This window comes from Patagioenas fasciata, chromosome Z (genome assembly GCF_037038585.1).
Source record: "Patagioenas fasciata isolate bPatFas1 chromosome Z, bPatFas1.hap1, whole genome shotgun sequence".
Classification (NCBI taxonomy): domain Eukaryota; kingdom Metazoa; phylum Chordata; class Aves; order Columbiformes; family Columbidae; genus Patagioenas; species Patagioenas fasciata.
In genome coordinates this window covers 27,640,004-27,654,820 of record NC_092560.1, presented here as the reverse complement: position 1 = coordinate 27,654,820, position 14,817 = coordinate 27,640,004, and the positions used below count along the sequence as shown (strand labels likewise).

At 37.2% G+C, this 14,817-nt stretch overlaps 1 protein-coding gene across 8 annotated transcripts in view; it reads left to right on the top strand.

The window, feature by feature from the left end:
- The window catches only part of PRUNE2 (prune homolog 2 with BCH domain), a 139,157-nt gene extending 125,211 nt beyond the window's left edge, over positions 1-13,946 (top strand). For 4 of the 8 annotated variants that reach the window (XM_071801712.1, XM_071801709.1, XM_071801713.1 and 1 more), the window contains 6 exons: positions 1,434-1,565; positions 1,735-1,821; positions 5,136-5,234; positions 7,218-7,256; positions 8,773-8,820; positions 11,054-13,946. In XM_071801712.1, coding sequence (XP_071657813.1) covers positions 1,434-1,565; positions 1,735-1,821; positions 5,136-5,234; positions 7,218-7,256; positions 8,773-8,820; positions 11,054-11,075 — 427 coding nt within the window. In that variant the 3' untranslated portion in view covers positions 11,076-13,946. Of the gene's footprint in view, positions 1-1,433; positions 1,566-1,734; positions 1,822-5,135; positions 5,235-6,666; positions 6,703-7,217; positions 7,257-8,772; positions 8,821-11,053 lie in introns of all 8 variants that reach the window. The other 4 variants (XM_065860577.2, XM_071801710.1, XM_071801711.1 and 1 more) reach the window with 4 other exon arrangements.
- The last annotated feature ends 871 nt before the right edge of the window (positions 13,947-14,817 follow it).

The window sequence follows — 14,817 nt, the reverse complement described above, 5'->3', positions numbered from 1 at the left end:
AAGCAGAAAACGCCTTGACTCTGTGTCAGCACTGCTCAGCAGTAGCTAAAACATCCCTGTGTCATCAATACTGTTTTTGGCACAAACCAAAACATAGTCACATACAAGCTGCTATGGAAAAAATTAATTCTATGCTAGTCAAAACTAGCACATCTGTCAATTAGTGGGTTCAATTAAATTAAGTTTCCTGTGTCAGAATGTCCACACAATCCCTCACTTTGATATTTCACTGTTAAGACATGAGACTACACAAATGTCAGGTAAAAGTAGGGAATGCACAACTGGAAGGTGCGAAAGAGAGCAGTGGAAAGCAGGTAGTGAGTAGTGATTTAGATGTGATGTGTCAAATACATGAAACTCATCAGTTAATGTCTGCCTACTTTATGCCCAGGTAGAATATAATTCTATTTAGTGAGAATGAGATTTCCTACTCTTCTTTTAAGGAAACTGCATCTCAAGGAATTTAAGGATCAGATTAGATTGTGAGTCATTCCCATACACCTGTGAAAGGGCCATTATGCTCAGGGATAGAACTACCTTTTGTAGTGAGCAACTCAGGCATTCAGGTTTTTAAGGTGTGACTGACTTTCCACTGTAGTTTTTACATAGGCATGCCTTGGGGCTGGATAGTAGAACAATTTGAACATTCCAGCGATTAACAACTCCCAAGTGAGGCAGGGACTACTGAAACTGAGCAGCACATCTGCATATATAGTCCCAGACAAGAATTTAAAGCTGTCGTTCCATTTGACTGGGTATTGTGCTATTCTAGGTAGAGTGAGTTTGGCCCCCAGACCACTGTTTTATCTGAATTATCATTGCCGAGCTAAAGAATTTAATAAGTGTTTGGAATGTTTTGCTAATGAAATGAAGTCATGCCATAGAGTGCTCTGTCCTGCCAAAAGGCAGGTTGATGGACTAGTGTTATTAGCCTTGAGATTCAAAGTGTTTGTACTTGGTAGTCACAGACTTGGTAGCAGTAGTGTAAGGATCACAAGTATCTTCTCCTCACCCTTCTTATTTTTGCATTGAACAAATATGATGATTAGTGGTGAAGATAAGTTTCTCAACAGTTGGTCTCAGAAGTTCCTGGAACTTCTCATGGTCCTGTGGTGCTCTCCCTTGCAAAATCTCTTGATTTAATGCCCCTTTAAGAAAAAGCAAAGTCACCTGCAAGATTTGAAAACTCACTATGAAACTGTATCTTTGTAAGAAAACCACATATTTCTGAAGATGCAGATAAGATTGTGGTTTTCTAGTTATACATCTACAGGTAGCATGGAGAACAGTGCTAGGTGTTTGCTTTATTTTAAAGGAAAACACTGTCTTGTCATAAATTGCTTAGTCTGCTTTGATTTATTCCTAGTAGACTGATTCAGTTTGCACTTAAGTGGATAATGTAAAGTATGTGCTCACTTCTGTACTTCTTTCAGCTATGTAATCAGTACTTTAGAGCTGATGGTAGCTGAAGACTATATGATTGTCTACTTGAATGGAGCAACACCAAGAAGGAGGATGCCTGGACTGGGCTGGATGAAAAAATGTTACCAGATGATTGATCGACGGTGAGTAATATTCTCCTTTCTGATCCACAGCTATTATTTTAAACACTGTTTATTTCTGGTGCTCCACTGTATGACAGTGTTCACTGTATATGTTCTTTCTGCATTTATTTTGTGGGGCTTTTTTTGTTGGTTCATTTTGTTTTTAAGAAACTGTTTGGTTTTTACTTAGATTACGGAAGAATTTGAAGTCATTTATAATTGTTCATCCATCATGGTTTATCAGAACAATTCTGGCTGTGACACGACCTTTTATAAGGTATGTAGTGAATACCAGTGATTTTCTATGTCCCTAAGTATACAGGAGCACCCTAAATCATCAAACTAGGCTGTTAATCCTTCACTGAAGAGTATTAATTTTACAGTTCTTGTTTGGATTTTGACAGTTGAGTGGAAAAAAACCCTTGATTTATATGAGTGTCTAGTTGCAGACATCACAGGCATATCATAAACCTATATGCCTATGTAGGACTGGGAGTTCAGTCCCTTAAAATTGTCTTTGTTCCAAGCCCAGCTAAAAGGCTTGTAGAAAAGGCATCCACCTGTAATGATGATCAACTCATTTAAAAAAAAAAATCATGGCTACAGGACAAGATTAAGCTACAATGCTGGGTTTAAAAAAAAAAAAAATGAATTAGTTGCCGCTCATCCAAGAGGAATGCCAGCACCCTGTGCTGTTGGAAAGGATAGGAGTTCTGGTTCTAAAAAAAGGCTTTACACCACCAAAAATAGTGCTTCGATTCATAAAGAAACAAAGAAATGTTACAGACCCTGAAGACCTCACAAGTTGTTGAAGAAGGTGGGCAAGTGTGCAGTTGAAATCCTGAGATCAGGGAGAGCAGACTGACAGGTGTGAGAAACAGTTGCTTCAGGCAATAAAGAAGACATGTCACTTACAGAAGCCACACAGCGAATAATAGTCTAGACAGACCTCAGAGAGGTCTGCCCCCAGGCTGCAGATGAGGACACTGGAGCTGTCTGTCACTGGGTGCTCTGTCCTGGCAGGGTGACACTGGGACGCGAAAGCACATTAGTTCTCCCATTGCTGCCAAAGTGCAACAGAGTGTCATAATGGAGCTGCTTCTTTCAGATGTAGTCTCTTTAATACCAAGTAGAAACTGACAATTTAAAATGTCACAGTAGCGGGAAAACAATACTTGGAATTACCAACAGTAATGATGGTGATTCACTGAGTTGTGGGAAAGGTAGTCAGTAAAATTTTAAGAAGTCAAATATGCCATGAGTGTTTCAGTTCATCAGTCATTTATGCGGAATGACCATACTGAGCAGCAGTGACTACAGGTTTTGCATCACCAAACAGGAGAAAACCTTGGCTCTAAATAGTGCGGCAAAGCAAATTTGCGGTACAAAACTAGGCACAATAGTGTGCAGTTACAACTCACCATTTCAGCCATGTAGCTCGAGTCTCAGTGCAAGACTAAAGTGAAGCACAAATGAGAGCTGAAAAGAGATGGGCAGGACACATGGCCAGTGTGACTTTGTGAAACATGACATAAGATATCTGAACTCACACCAAAGACAGAAGAGAACTATGAACAAGCTGAGTAAAAACTCTGGGAGGCATGAAAAGAAAAAGTCAATTCAGTAAAAAGCAATGTAAGGAAATAGAAACTTGATTAGATTGTAGGCTGATGGCTGTAGCTTAGTTTGCCAGCCCCGAGCTTTTCACAGAACCACTGACATGCACGGTGGGAGTTTCAGAGTAAGAAATTAATTGGTCCCAAGGCAAGCAGAGATTTCAATGGGGTAGCTAAACATAAGCAACATAATTTTAATGCTGTTTCAGCTGAGATGTGGGACAAAACAGTAGGACTCAAGAGGGAAAAAACAACAAAATGGCAAGGGACAGTCAAGTCACTGAGGGTATGCTGCAGTCAATTCTACCTCAGAAACTGGCAAGGTCATTTAGTGGAGTCAGGGGCACATCTTGACTGACAAACACTAAACAGTTGTCTGAATACACAGGATGAAATAAGTAGTGGTTACAAAGATAGATCCTAGATACTCTTCGTGGACCAGATATTCACACTAGAGGTCATTGTACCTGCGTTAGGTAAGAAATTACATTTCTAATTAAACAAGTGTCTGTGCAAGATATTTGGCATTTGATAGAAAAACATAAATAATAGGAAGTTTGCCACTATTTGCAGCACACCTCCCCTGAAGTCTGAAAGAAACAAGGTCTTATTTTGGTCGTGTATTTCAGTTGCCTGAACACAGACTCCCACATTAAGCAAGTACCCAGAAATCAATCACTGTGGTGGAATTAGTGGACCCAGGGGAATCCCCAAGTGGAAAAATTAACCCTTGAAAGATTTTTTTTTTCCTCCAACTGCCCAGTCTTTAGAAGCTTCTTATTGGCTTGCAGCTTGCCAAGTTACTTTAGCTGGTATTTCAGATGATGCAAGCTATGATTAACATTTTTGATAAAATGCTAAAAGTTATCTGTATGTTATCATGGCTTTGACTGGACAGTTGTGAATGATTTATGCATCTTAAAACGTGACCATTGGCTTGCTCCAGTATGTGTGCCTAGTGATGCTAACCTGGCACAGAGAAAAATTAAAATGGATAAGCTTTAACAACATTTCACAGTATCTTGATGTATTCCTGTTTCAGTTGTCTCATTTTATCCTACTAGGTGTAAGAGGAGGAGCAATAACCTTCTACTCAGATCTATCTCAGAGACCTCTTGTTGTCTGGTCATACCCCCAAATCAACAGTAAATAGAAAGAACATGTTCTGTTCCTCATGGCCTACACTTTACAATCAATGTACATTCAGCACTTTAGTGATGTTAAAAGACTATCTAAATATGCGAGCTAAATTTGGAAAGTTGCTTTTTGAGATAAATGAGAAAGGTAGATTTCTCGTAAGCGGATACCTATCAAATGATTCAGATTTGACAAGTGAATAGCCTTATTTTTTAAGTGTTTTTTTCTGGACAGCTTAGCCTTTTTCCAAGTGATCATTTCTTAAACAGTAAATTATCAGCTGGCACAGCTGACATAAACAAGGAAAGCATTTGCTCATAAGAAGGCCCTGCAAGAAGAATAGACATGCACATACACTGATCTGTATTAATCCAAACAAATGCAGAAGCTCAGTTTTATTATGTTTGATTGAGAATCAGTGTCAAATATAAATGCTAATTCATTATGATCACTTGATGTTAATTTGTCATGACCACATTAAGTGAATGCTTCCCATCTCTTCTTACATGTAAGTATGCTGTAGGGGGTTTGATTCTTTTCAGAATATTAATACATCTTCTTCGAACTGTAAAACTAATTACATTGCCTTTTATGTAGACATTACAATTTATAATGTTGTCCTAAATACTGTGATTCACTCTAAGCAAGGAACAGCAAAAGGTCTAGACTTTATTTCAGCCTCACTAGAATTCAGATACGCTGATGATCAGCTGAACTCTGTAATTGAAATGTGAATGACAAATGCCTAATGATTTAATACGTTAAGTACATGCCTTCTTTTTTTTTTAATGTATCATAGAAGGTGTTTTGTGGAAAGTCAGTTAACTTGTTGTTTCAGCTCTAAGTTCAGCAGTAAGATACAGTACGTCAACACGTTGGCAGAGCTTCGTGAGATGATTCCAATGGAATATGTGCACATACCAGACAGTATTGTCAAGTAAGTGATTTCCACGGACTAATAGTTTTTCAAAGTCTGTAATAAAAACAGGAAGTCCCTTCCTGATATTGTCACAAATGCTTACATGTTATTTCACAAAAATTCCACTGTGAAACTCAGAAGCAGGGAAACAATGTGTAGTTGAAACACAAAATACAATAAATATATACTCGTAGGGGAGCCAATGTTTATAGGAAGAGAAAGGCTTTGTACTGGACCATATGGTAAAATGAAGGAAAACTTTCAGGCTCAGAGTCCCTTCATCAACCCTATGACTATATAATCCAAATTGGAACAGACTGTTCACTCTCTAATTGCAACTCAGAAATAAATAGGAGGAAAGTTTAATTTTTCCACAGATATCACCTATGCTATATTTTTCCGTAACTTTTACCACTATTTAAGTAAAAGTGGGTTTAAGTTTTAGTTTTGTAGAGCTTTGAACTGAAACAATAATTCGAAGATAGCCTGTTCAATAGAAAACCACTGAAAGTTGATAGGTTGAGTGTTCCTTATCTTGTTGATTTTCATGGTTTAACTGAGAACCACTGAAAGACAGTGCCTCAGTTCATTCTTCCTGTATATAAAGGTTTTTAAATGCAGGTATTTCTAAAGGAAAGATATCTATTAAAATTGTAAGAATTTGGTTTGAATTGCTCATCTCAGCTGGCTTTTTTTCAGACAAGAAAACAACAAATGAAAATGGTATACCAAGACTGAAAACCTTGGAAATCAATCATGATTTTCATGTGGGTCACTATTAAAAAGATGTCCTGTTTGGGAATGCTTTTTTTTCTTCTTTTTATCGAATGTCCTAGGTTTTGAACAGGTGAACATTCTGTACTACAAGTATTTTTATGAGTAAATACACAAGTATAATTGTATTTTCCCTATGGTTTGCCAGTGAGTAGGTATGAAGAACACTTCTTTTGGAGCTGTCATAGATGCCTGCAGCCCAGGCGGGAGTTTTCACGACTGCCTCACAGTAGTTGTGAAAGTAGAATAATTTCCTTCATCAGAGTGGTGGTTGTTCTGATACTGGGGGTGTAATTCGAGGGAGCAAGTGGGAAGCTCAGTTCCTGCAGTGGCACTTGTAGGAATAGTAAATTATGGTCATGAAATTAGGAATCATAGGGACTTTCACTCAAATTTATTTCCTGGTGTAACTTCTTTAGAGGTGGAGTGATGCTGACAATGTGGAGCACAGAGGTCATTGGTCACCTGGTAGATGTCCAAAATTTTTTAACATCCGTATATTTTTTTTGTCCTCTCTTCATCTCTTCCTCCTTCTCTCACTTCCTCTTTTGATACTTGTGGTTGTGTGGTTGTGTGGCTGTTTGATAGTTTTTACAGCAGCGGGATACAATGTGCCTGTTGTATCATATGAACTTGTACATCTTTTCTCTTCCTTCACCCACTCTTATCTTGTAAGGTATGATGAAGAGAAGTGTATTAAGAGAAGAATGAGGTAAAACTTGCTTTCTGGCCCATGCTGCTGCTCTTAATAGAGTGAATCTGTGTGACAGCCTTTCACCTTCAGGCGACCTCAACAGCTGAATGAGAGAGAACTCGCAATGATGTGGAACCTGACTTTCCCCTTCAAGCTGTTGAGATCAGCCTCCCTTGCAAATAAAACTTACTCAGCTGTAAACGTCCTTGACTTGGCCAAGGCTGCAGCTAGTTTAATACTCTGATAGAGCAACTGAATGCTTTCAGCTCTGTCCACTGGGCATGCCTCAGATCCCTGCTACTTTTATGTTTCTGCCTCCAAATGAACTAAGTAATGAGTTACAAATGGAAGGTGGGTTGAGCACAAGGATAAATTATATCATACTGAACTGAAGATATTTAGAGTCAGTGCATAATGCTGGGTGGCCATTTTAGAAGCATGTACTGTGTTCTTTGCTCTGCTATTGCTCTGCTTCTCTCTTATGCTCTGCTTGCTTCTTTGTTTCTTCATATCAATAACTTTTACTCATGCAGACTGGATGAAGAACTGAGGGAAACTTCAGAAACAGCTAAGTAAGATAGCTTTCAGCTTGATGCTGGCATTTTGTTTACTTGGTTCACAAGAATGAGTTGAATGCTGTAGTATATTGTGTGTTTGGCACAGCAGTCAGCTCGTAGTTTCAATTACTGTGTAAGTTGGCACATTTGTGAATTAACTTCCCCTTTCACTGCCAGAAGCCTGCTTTTGTACCATTGGGCCTCAGTAAGGAGTATTCGTAACCTTATACTATAAAAACCATTTTTGGTATTTTTGATTATTGTTTCTAGCATCATGGAGAGGACTGAAATAACTTTTACACTCAATCAAAATGATTCATTAAACATTTTCTACCTTCACTGATTATATGAGATGATTCATAAAGTTTAAGGAGGTAACTCTTTTGAAAAATATTTTTTTACCATGTGCTAAGTTAGGGATAGCTAGCATACCTCATTCTCATTTAAGGTAGGTAGGTAACTTTTCCTGTCTTTCCAGTGTTGGTTGGATGGGGAGGTGGATTAATACTTGATAATATTGTATTGTCTATGATCACTTAATAAATCAATGTCAGCTGATGATCAGACACTTTAAACTTGTAACTCTGTCCTTTGACTTCAACATGCCAAGACAGTATGATGTAAAGTACCATAGAAATCCTTAACTGGAAGGACACAAACCCTGATTCACTGAGCAGAGCTTAGAAAGTATCCCATGCACTTTTTTCACGTGCATGTCATAAACAAGATTCTGGAGAATGGAGCTCTGTCTGTTGTCAGTCCTAGTATGATATTTTTCCTGTGGTTTTGTAACTAAGAATTTTGATGTTTTGAGGTTTCTTTTCTGTCTCCTTCTTTTATCTTGTGCACTTAAGAGTTTTCGTCTTACCACTTCTTCTTTGTTGTCTTTTTTTCTAAAGTTTCATCTTTTGCAGTACGCATTTTCCCCTGGTTCTCCTGAGATTAGCTTTTAAAACAGCTGCAGAGAAATACCCAAAACACTGGCCACTGTGTTTTCATCGTAGCAGTTAGACTGCCTCAGAAGCAATAAATTCACATAAGTAGTCATCTGATACCACCTGAGTATTTTATTAAAAAATACCACCCAACCTTGAAATGCAACTTCTATACCTTCTGTCGAAACTTTTTCAAATACTTTGTAGTATATGACAAGGAAAATTCTGTGGAAAAAGCTGCTTTCTTGTTAGTCCTATCATTTAAGAGTGCAGACTGCAGCATAGGGAGTGAAAGGGGAACTAAATATTCATATGAGGCATCACTGATTATTGTTATTGTTGGATGTATGAAGTCACTGTAGTGCGTTTTCCTTCTCCAACTTGAAGAAATAGCTTAAAAATGTAATACTCAAACCAACTTGTGGTGCAGGCACTAAGCTTACTACATTCCTATCAATACAATTTGTGTGGTTTTGCTGTCAAAGATACTCACTACAGTTAGTTATTACATCCGCAAATTTGATGTCATATTTTGAAAGAGAAAGAAATGAACACAAAAGAAATGTTTATTACTCCTTCTTTTTCCTTGTATCCAGAACTAGCTGCCTCTCAAATGATCCAGAAATTACTTCCGTGGAGCAGGAGTAAGAATTTATGCCTAATACTGTCATTACATTTTAACATTATTTTACAAACACACTGTTAGGAACTGAGGTTGGGTAGACTCCATAAAGCTTTCTGGATATGTAAATGCTTTTATAGCTATTTTCAGAAATTCGCTTCAACATATGCAAGCAGAAAAAGCACTGAAGTTAGGATTTATTGTATTTGCATTGCAGGTGCGTTTAAAGTATCCTCAACCATTTCCAAGCAGAGACAGATAGAATTCTTAGCCTGAGAATATTCAGGTTATGTTATGTGAAAAACAGTTAGACAAAGTGCAACATGATCAGAGTGAGGATGGTCCCATGCATTATCCTTAATAGAAAATAAAGTTGTAAACTTGCCATTCTCATTCAGTGATTAAAAAGTCTTAAATTTTACTTTGATATCTGGGTCATGCTTTTGATGTCTTCCTTCTCTTTGCTTTTTATGCTTCTCATCTTCTTTCATAGTTATTTCCCTAACTTAATCTGCAGTATCTTTATTCCTTTTCCTTTCAAAGCTGGACTGGTTCCCTTGGAAATGGGGATGTGTCAGTCCTCTGGCATGCTGTTCCTCCATCTGATGCTGTAACCAAAGTATGTGAGTGGAAAAACCTGCACTGCTATTACTGTGAGGGTGTTTGCAGCTTCCATGTGTCACAGAAGCACCAGCAGTTTGTTGCTGGAACAGCATGTCAGGAGGACAAGCCAATGCAGCAGCATGTGTATTCCTGACCAGTGCGTACCGAGGAAAGGTGACTGGGGACTTTCCGGTCCTTGCCCATCTGACTGGTTTGTAGAAATACACTGGCATCTCACACTGGAATATTGCTCGGGAAATAACATATAGTAAAACCTGACTCCTTAGCAAAAGACTCCATGAATAACATGAGTATTAATAAGCAGACAAATAATTAGAAATACATGTAGCAAACAGATGCATAAATAAAATGGAGCTTTTTTTTCTCACTTTTAAGATAAAATTATACTCTAGCAAACTATCACAGTATCCTACCTCATACATAGGTTAGAACCATGAGTTAAACTCCTGATTCCTGGAACAGCTGACATAAAATCTCTGAGGATTTTTTTTTTCTTTCAGACACTGCTTAATCTGGACTCAGTCAATATGAGAACTGGTGGGATTTTTATTGTTGGTTTTGGTTTGATTTGATTTGGTTGGTTTGGTTTGGTTTTTTTTAAGTATGAGAACAGAAAATGAATAACACGTTAAAGAGTGTATGATTTTGGCCTTTTTGTGGCTTGAACAATTTTTCCTGTTTTTTTCAAAAGAGAAGGTGGCCAGCAAAAAGCGACACAAGATAATTTATATTTAGCTTAAATAAATATAGTTGTGGCCAAATTAATGCTATTTATTTTCTCTGCATAAATATGAATCTGTCTTCAGAAGTGGCAATAATTTTCCTGTGGTCATGTCACTCATTTCTGGTGTTGCTTCTTCAGGAAACAGGATTTTCCATGTAAACATATCCACAATGATGGCAGCAGTTTTACACAGACTTTTCTTCTGTGTACTTTCTGCAGAAACCTCTCTGGAGTCTGCCCAACTCTTACTTTCCTTCTATTGTCTTTTTCATATCTATTCCAAAGGCTGTTATCTATTGTCATGCTCACTTGTGTTCTATTTTTGTTGAACTTCTGACATTTCTGCATAACTTTTAAAAATAAATTCATTATGAAATAGTTCATAACGAAGAAATCTGTGTGTTCTGTAACAGTTCATAAATATGCAGGGTACTTTAAATAGTTATGTATGCTGTAAGGAAAATTGTGTTTTGATGCAACATTTATAATGACAAATTCTTGTTCTAAACAATGTTGATGACATATTTGATTACATGCTTTACACTAAATGGCAAACCCTTACTCCTAGAAACATTTTTAGGGGCACCCATGTCTTGACACACTGTGATATCATTCCACCAATGGATCTTTCCAAATCTGGTGTCTACTTCAGATTGGAATTGCCAGGAATGTAGTTATTAAGTTCAATAAAACAGTTACAAATCTTATTAAGGTATTTATTTTGCATATATAGTAGATAGAATGTGTGTAAATCATTTTACACTGATGCATTTAAGTAAATGAGAGATGGGGATGCTCAGCACTTTGCATGAGCTCAAGACTGGGGAGATGATTAGCCATGTGTTGCATAGCACTGATTCTGATCTTTTGTTGTTCTTTTCTTTTGTGTTTGTATTTTTGTCTTTAGCATTGACATGACCCTGAAATAAAAAGCGTTGCTACCAGGCATTTGAAGAAGAGGTTTCGCTTGGGTTTTCTTCACCTAGACACCTATGACCATGGTGTACAATAGGCAGTTTGGGTTAATTTGGTTTGTTTATGATTCTTCTGTGTCATTCAGCAATTCAAGAAGACCAAAAGGGCCAATCTTGTTGCCATGGAAACAGCAGAATTTGTGGCCTGGTTATTTGTGTTGTTTTCAGAAACAGACTTTTCATTAAGAAAGCTATATCATCTAGCATTGATTTCTATGTATGTGAGCATTTTCTGTTTAAAGGATACCATTTTAGCAACAGTGTGCCTCATGAACGAGTCCATGAGGATGCAGATTTTGTTGGGTTTTTGTCTTCCGCATATTAATGTTTATGCACAGCTGAACAGGATATTATTGTTACAATAAATGTTAGCTTGGTTGTGTCACAGAGCAGCAACAACTTCATTGATTAATAATAATTCTAGAAATGATGCAGGACTTTCTCGAATTTGTGTGCGTCTTTCTGTCTGAAAAGTCTTTCCACGTTCATTTAACCCTAATGACTTTTTTATTCAGTCGTGGAAAAGACTGATATGCTAAAAACATAAGAATTAGTCACCAAACAGACTTCCCAGAAGACAAATGAGAAACTGAAATTAATTTTATTTTAATAATTTAGGTCAGTATTTTTCTTTTAGGGATAGTTTTTATAGAAGCAGCTAATCCTATAAATTATTGCCATATATTCTAAAAGCTTTGGAGCATTAATTTGTTATCGTTGTTTTTTAAATCTTTTTTTTCCAGAACTTTTTTTTTCTTAAGTTACTGGTCTTCAAATGGCATCCTAACTTCAATCATAAAGGCTATTAATGCTATGAATATGAAGCAAATACTTAGTATTTCCGACTAGCAACTGAAGATGAAGATTAAATATATAAATTTATAGTTGGGCATCACACTCATTTGTTAGTAATAGATGTCAAAGTATTATTCAAATTGTATCTGATATTAAAAAAAGAAGTATTACAGTGCAGTTTATTTCTGTGTCATAGAACACAGCTGTAAAAACATTAGAAGTTGCTGTCTAGTGTACTGGCACAAAAGACATTGCAGTCTAAGCCCTCGTATTCATTGGAAAATAGTGGCAGTCTCTCAGACCATTCTTTTGAAAGACAGTGCAAATTAATTGTTGAGTGAATTCTGCTTGACTGCTTTAAAAAGGCAAGAGTCAAGGGTATAACTAATGCTTTCACTTCCCCTAAAGAACACATGCGCTTTTCAAACCTGCTGACTCACCTGCATTTTGTGATGGCCTGAGAGAAGTAACAGTGTTACGCACTTTCCAAAATACTATTCTTATTTTCAAGAGATTCTCATATGCCCTGGAGTTACATCTGTGGATTCTCTGCTTTCTCTGTTAAGAAATCCATAGTTGTAACAACTGAAGATAATTTGCACCTTCTTTCAATGTGTGCACAAACTCCAGTCCTGCTTCCAGTCCAGAATTATTAATTAAAGAGAAGACAAGCAAAGGTTTTTATGGGGAATAAAGTTTAAGCAAAAGGCAGGTCAGCATGAGCCTACTGAGAATGAAAATTATATTTCATCCTTCATTTAAAAGACTGATGTTTTTGTTCTGTGGTTTGCACATTTCCATCTCTGTCAATTTGTATCTTGTATTTGCAAGGTAGTCTGCAGGCAGGGAAGCAAGCATCCATCAGTGTGTGCACAGTTGTTCAGCTGCTATTAATAGAGATGGACAAAATTGTCAGAAAGGCAAGAACATGCCAAATGCTCTCTTATCTGCCAGCATCAAAACTGAGATACCTGCACCTCTGCAGTCTTTGCTCTGTACTGGCAGATGGTGCGCAGTATCTGTCACACTGGCTAGCCTGCCGTATGGCGTCTTTCTGTTGGTTCCTGTTAATGTTGACAGAGAAAGGGCCTAATCCTGCTGACCATTGTTGCTGCTCTGTAACCTTTAAATTAGGATCTGGTAGTTTCCACCATATCTCAGATATTTGAATCTTGGCTTGTGTCTGCCTTATATAAGTGCTGTCACTTAGTATATTGGGGATAATGTTTTATGTACAGATTAATATTTGTATTAACTTCCAGATGCTAATTAAGCTTCACCTAGATCTAAACTATTAAAAGCATTTAGTAGCATGAAATCACATCTTCTGTAGACCTGTAGTTTAAGCCACCTAGAATGAGCCATGTGATTTGTGTTATGCTATAGGTGGGAGAAGTGTTTGTAAAAAAAAAAGTTCACCACAAAGCAGAAGTTCAGCACAAATCTTTATGTGCTCTTTGAGACCTAAGTGGGATATAACTAATTTGTATGTCAGCTCAGCGGTGAATTTAATTCTGAAGGCTTTGTGTAAAATTACTAAACAGCAAAGCTATATGTGAATTAACATGATTAATGTGGGTGGACTAATAGTGGCAGTCTGAGATGAAAGGAATTTGTTTAAGCCAAACGTCACATTAAAAAAAAATGGGGGATCAATGTGATGGTGCAAGAAACGATTGCAAGATCAAGGTGTGGTTATCTTTGCTTATTAATATATTTTGAAAAGTTTTTTAATGTTATGAGATGGCAGTTCTATATTATCCTAACAATAAGGTATCAATATTAATAAATTGGTAGTTTGTTGAAGAGGACTATAGTAAGTATAATTGCACAGATATAATCTTTTATATACGGATTTTTTCTACTGTGTATCAGAGTGCTCAGATAAAATATAAATTAATAGTTGTTTGGTTTTTTTTTTTGTTAAAAGACCTATGCTGACTTAAACAATAGATTAGGCAATACAAGGGTATCTAATATCATTGTATGCATATATATACATATGAATCAGAAATAAAGAACTGCAGCCCACCACTGGATGTATTTATTTCATTTCAGCTGCAAGTTTTTTTCTTTAGTCCCTGGATACATGGAAACACTTGACGACTTCAAATCACAGTTCTTTGCATAGCTGTAAATATTTTTTTTCTTTCCATTTCCTGCCTGTTCTTCCAAAAATTTAAGCAGAGTCAGTTCAGTGTCTCATGATGTTACACTCGAATCCTTGCTTTGCTGATACTAGCAATATTTGTGAAAGGAAGTGGGAGAAGCTCTTCAAGTTGCTCTCTAATTAGTGTCTATGCTGTTATCTAAAAATCAAATGCATAGATAGTCTCACTCCATCTCATATGGCAGGCAGAAAACTGAAGCTATGGGGTAGAAACAGATTAGCTGTGAAACCACTCTGAGCAGTTCACCAACCTTACTGACTGTAGAGAAGGAAGGAATCAGAGCTGCTGGGCATTCAGTCCTCTTTCTTTTCTGGTACCAGCTGTACTGGTACCCACTCCTGTCCCAATCTACATCAGTGTCAAACGAGTCAATTTTTTCTACCAGTGAGACACCAAATATGAGTTAAAAGGGCTTCGACATTGTCACCCACCTGCAGGCAACTCTAAGAATGCTCCTAGACCTTTTCAGTTCAAAGTCAAAGAAACTGGATTAAACTAAGCTTCCTTGCTTGCTGAAAATAGTTTCCTAGATTTTCATAGGTTTGAAGATTTATCTAGATCTTAGGAGATGACAATGAGGTGACCTCATCACTCTCTGTAACTACCTGAAGGGAAGTTATAGCCAGGTGTGGATTGGTCTCTTCTCCCAGGCAGTTAGCAATAGGACAAGGGGGCATGGGCTTAAACTCTGCCAGGGGAAATGTAGGCTGGATATTAGAAAGAAATTCTTT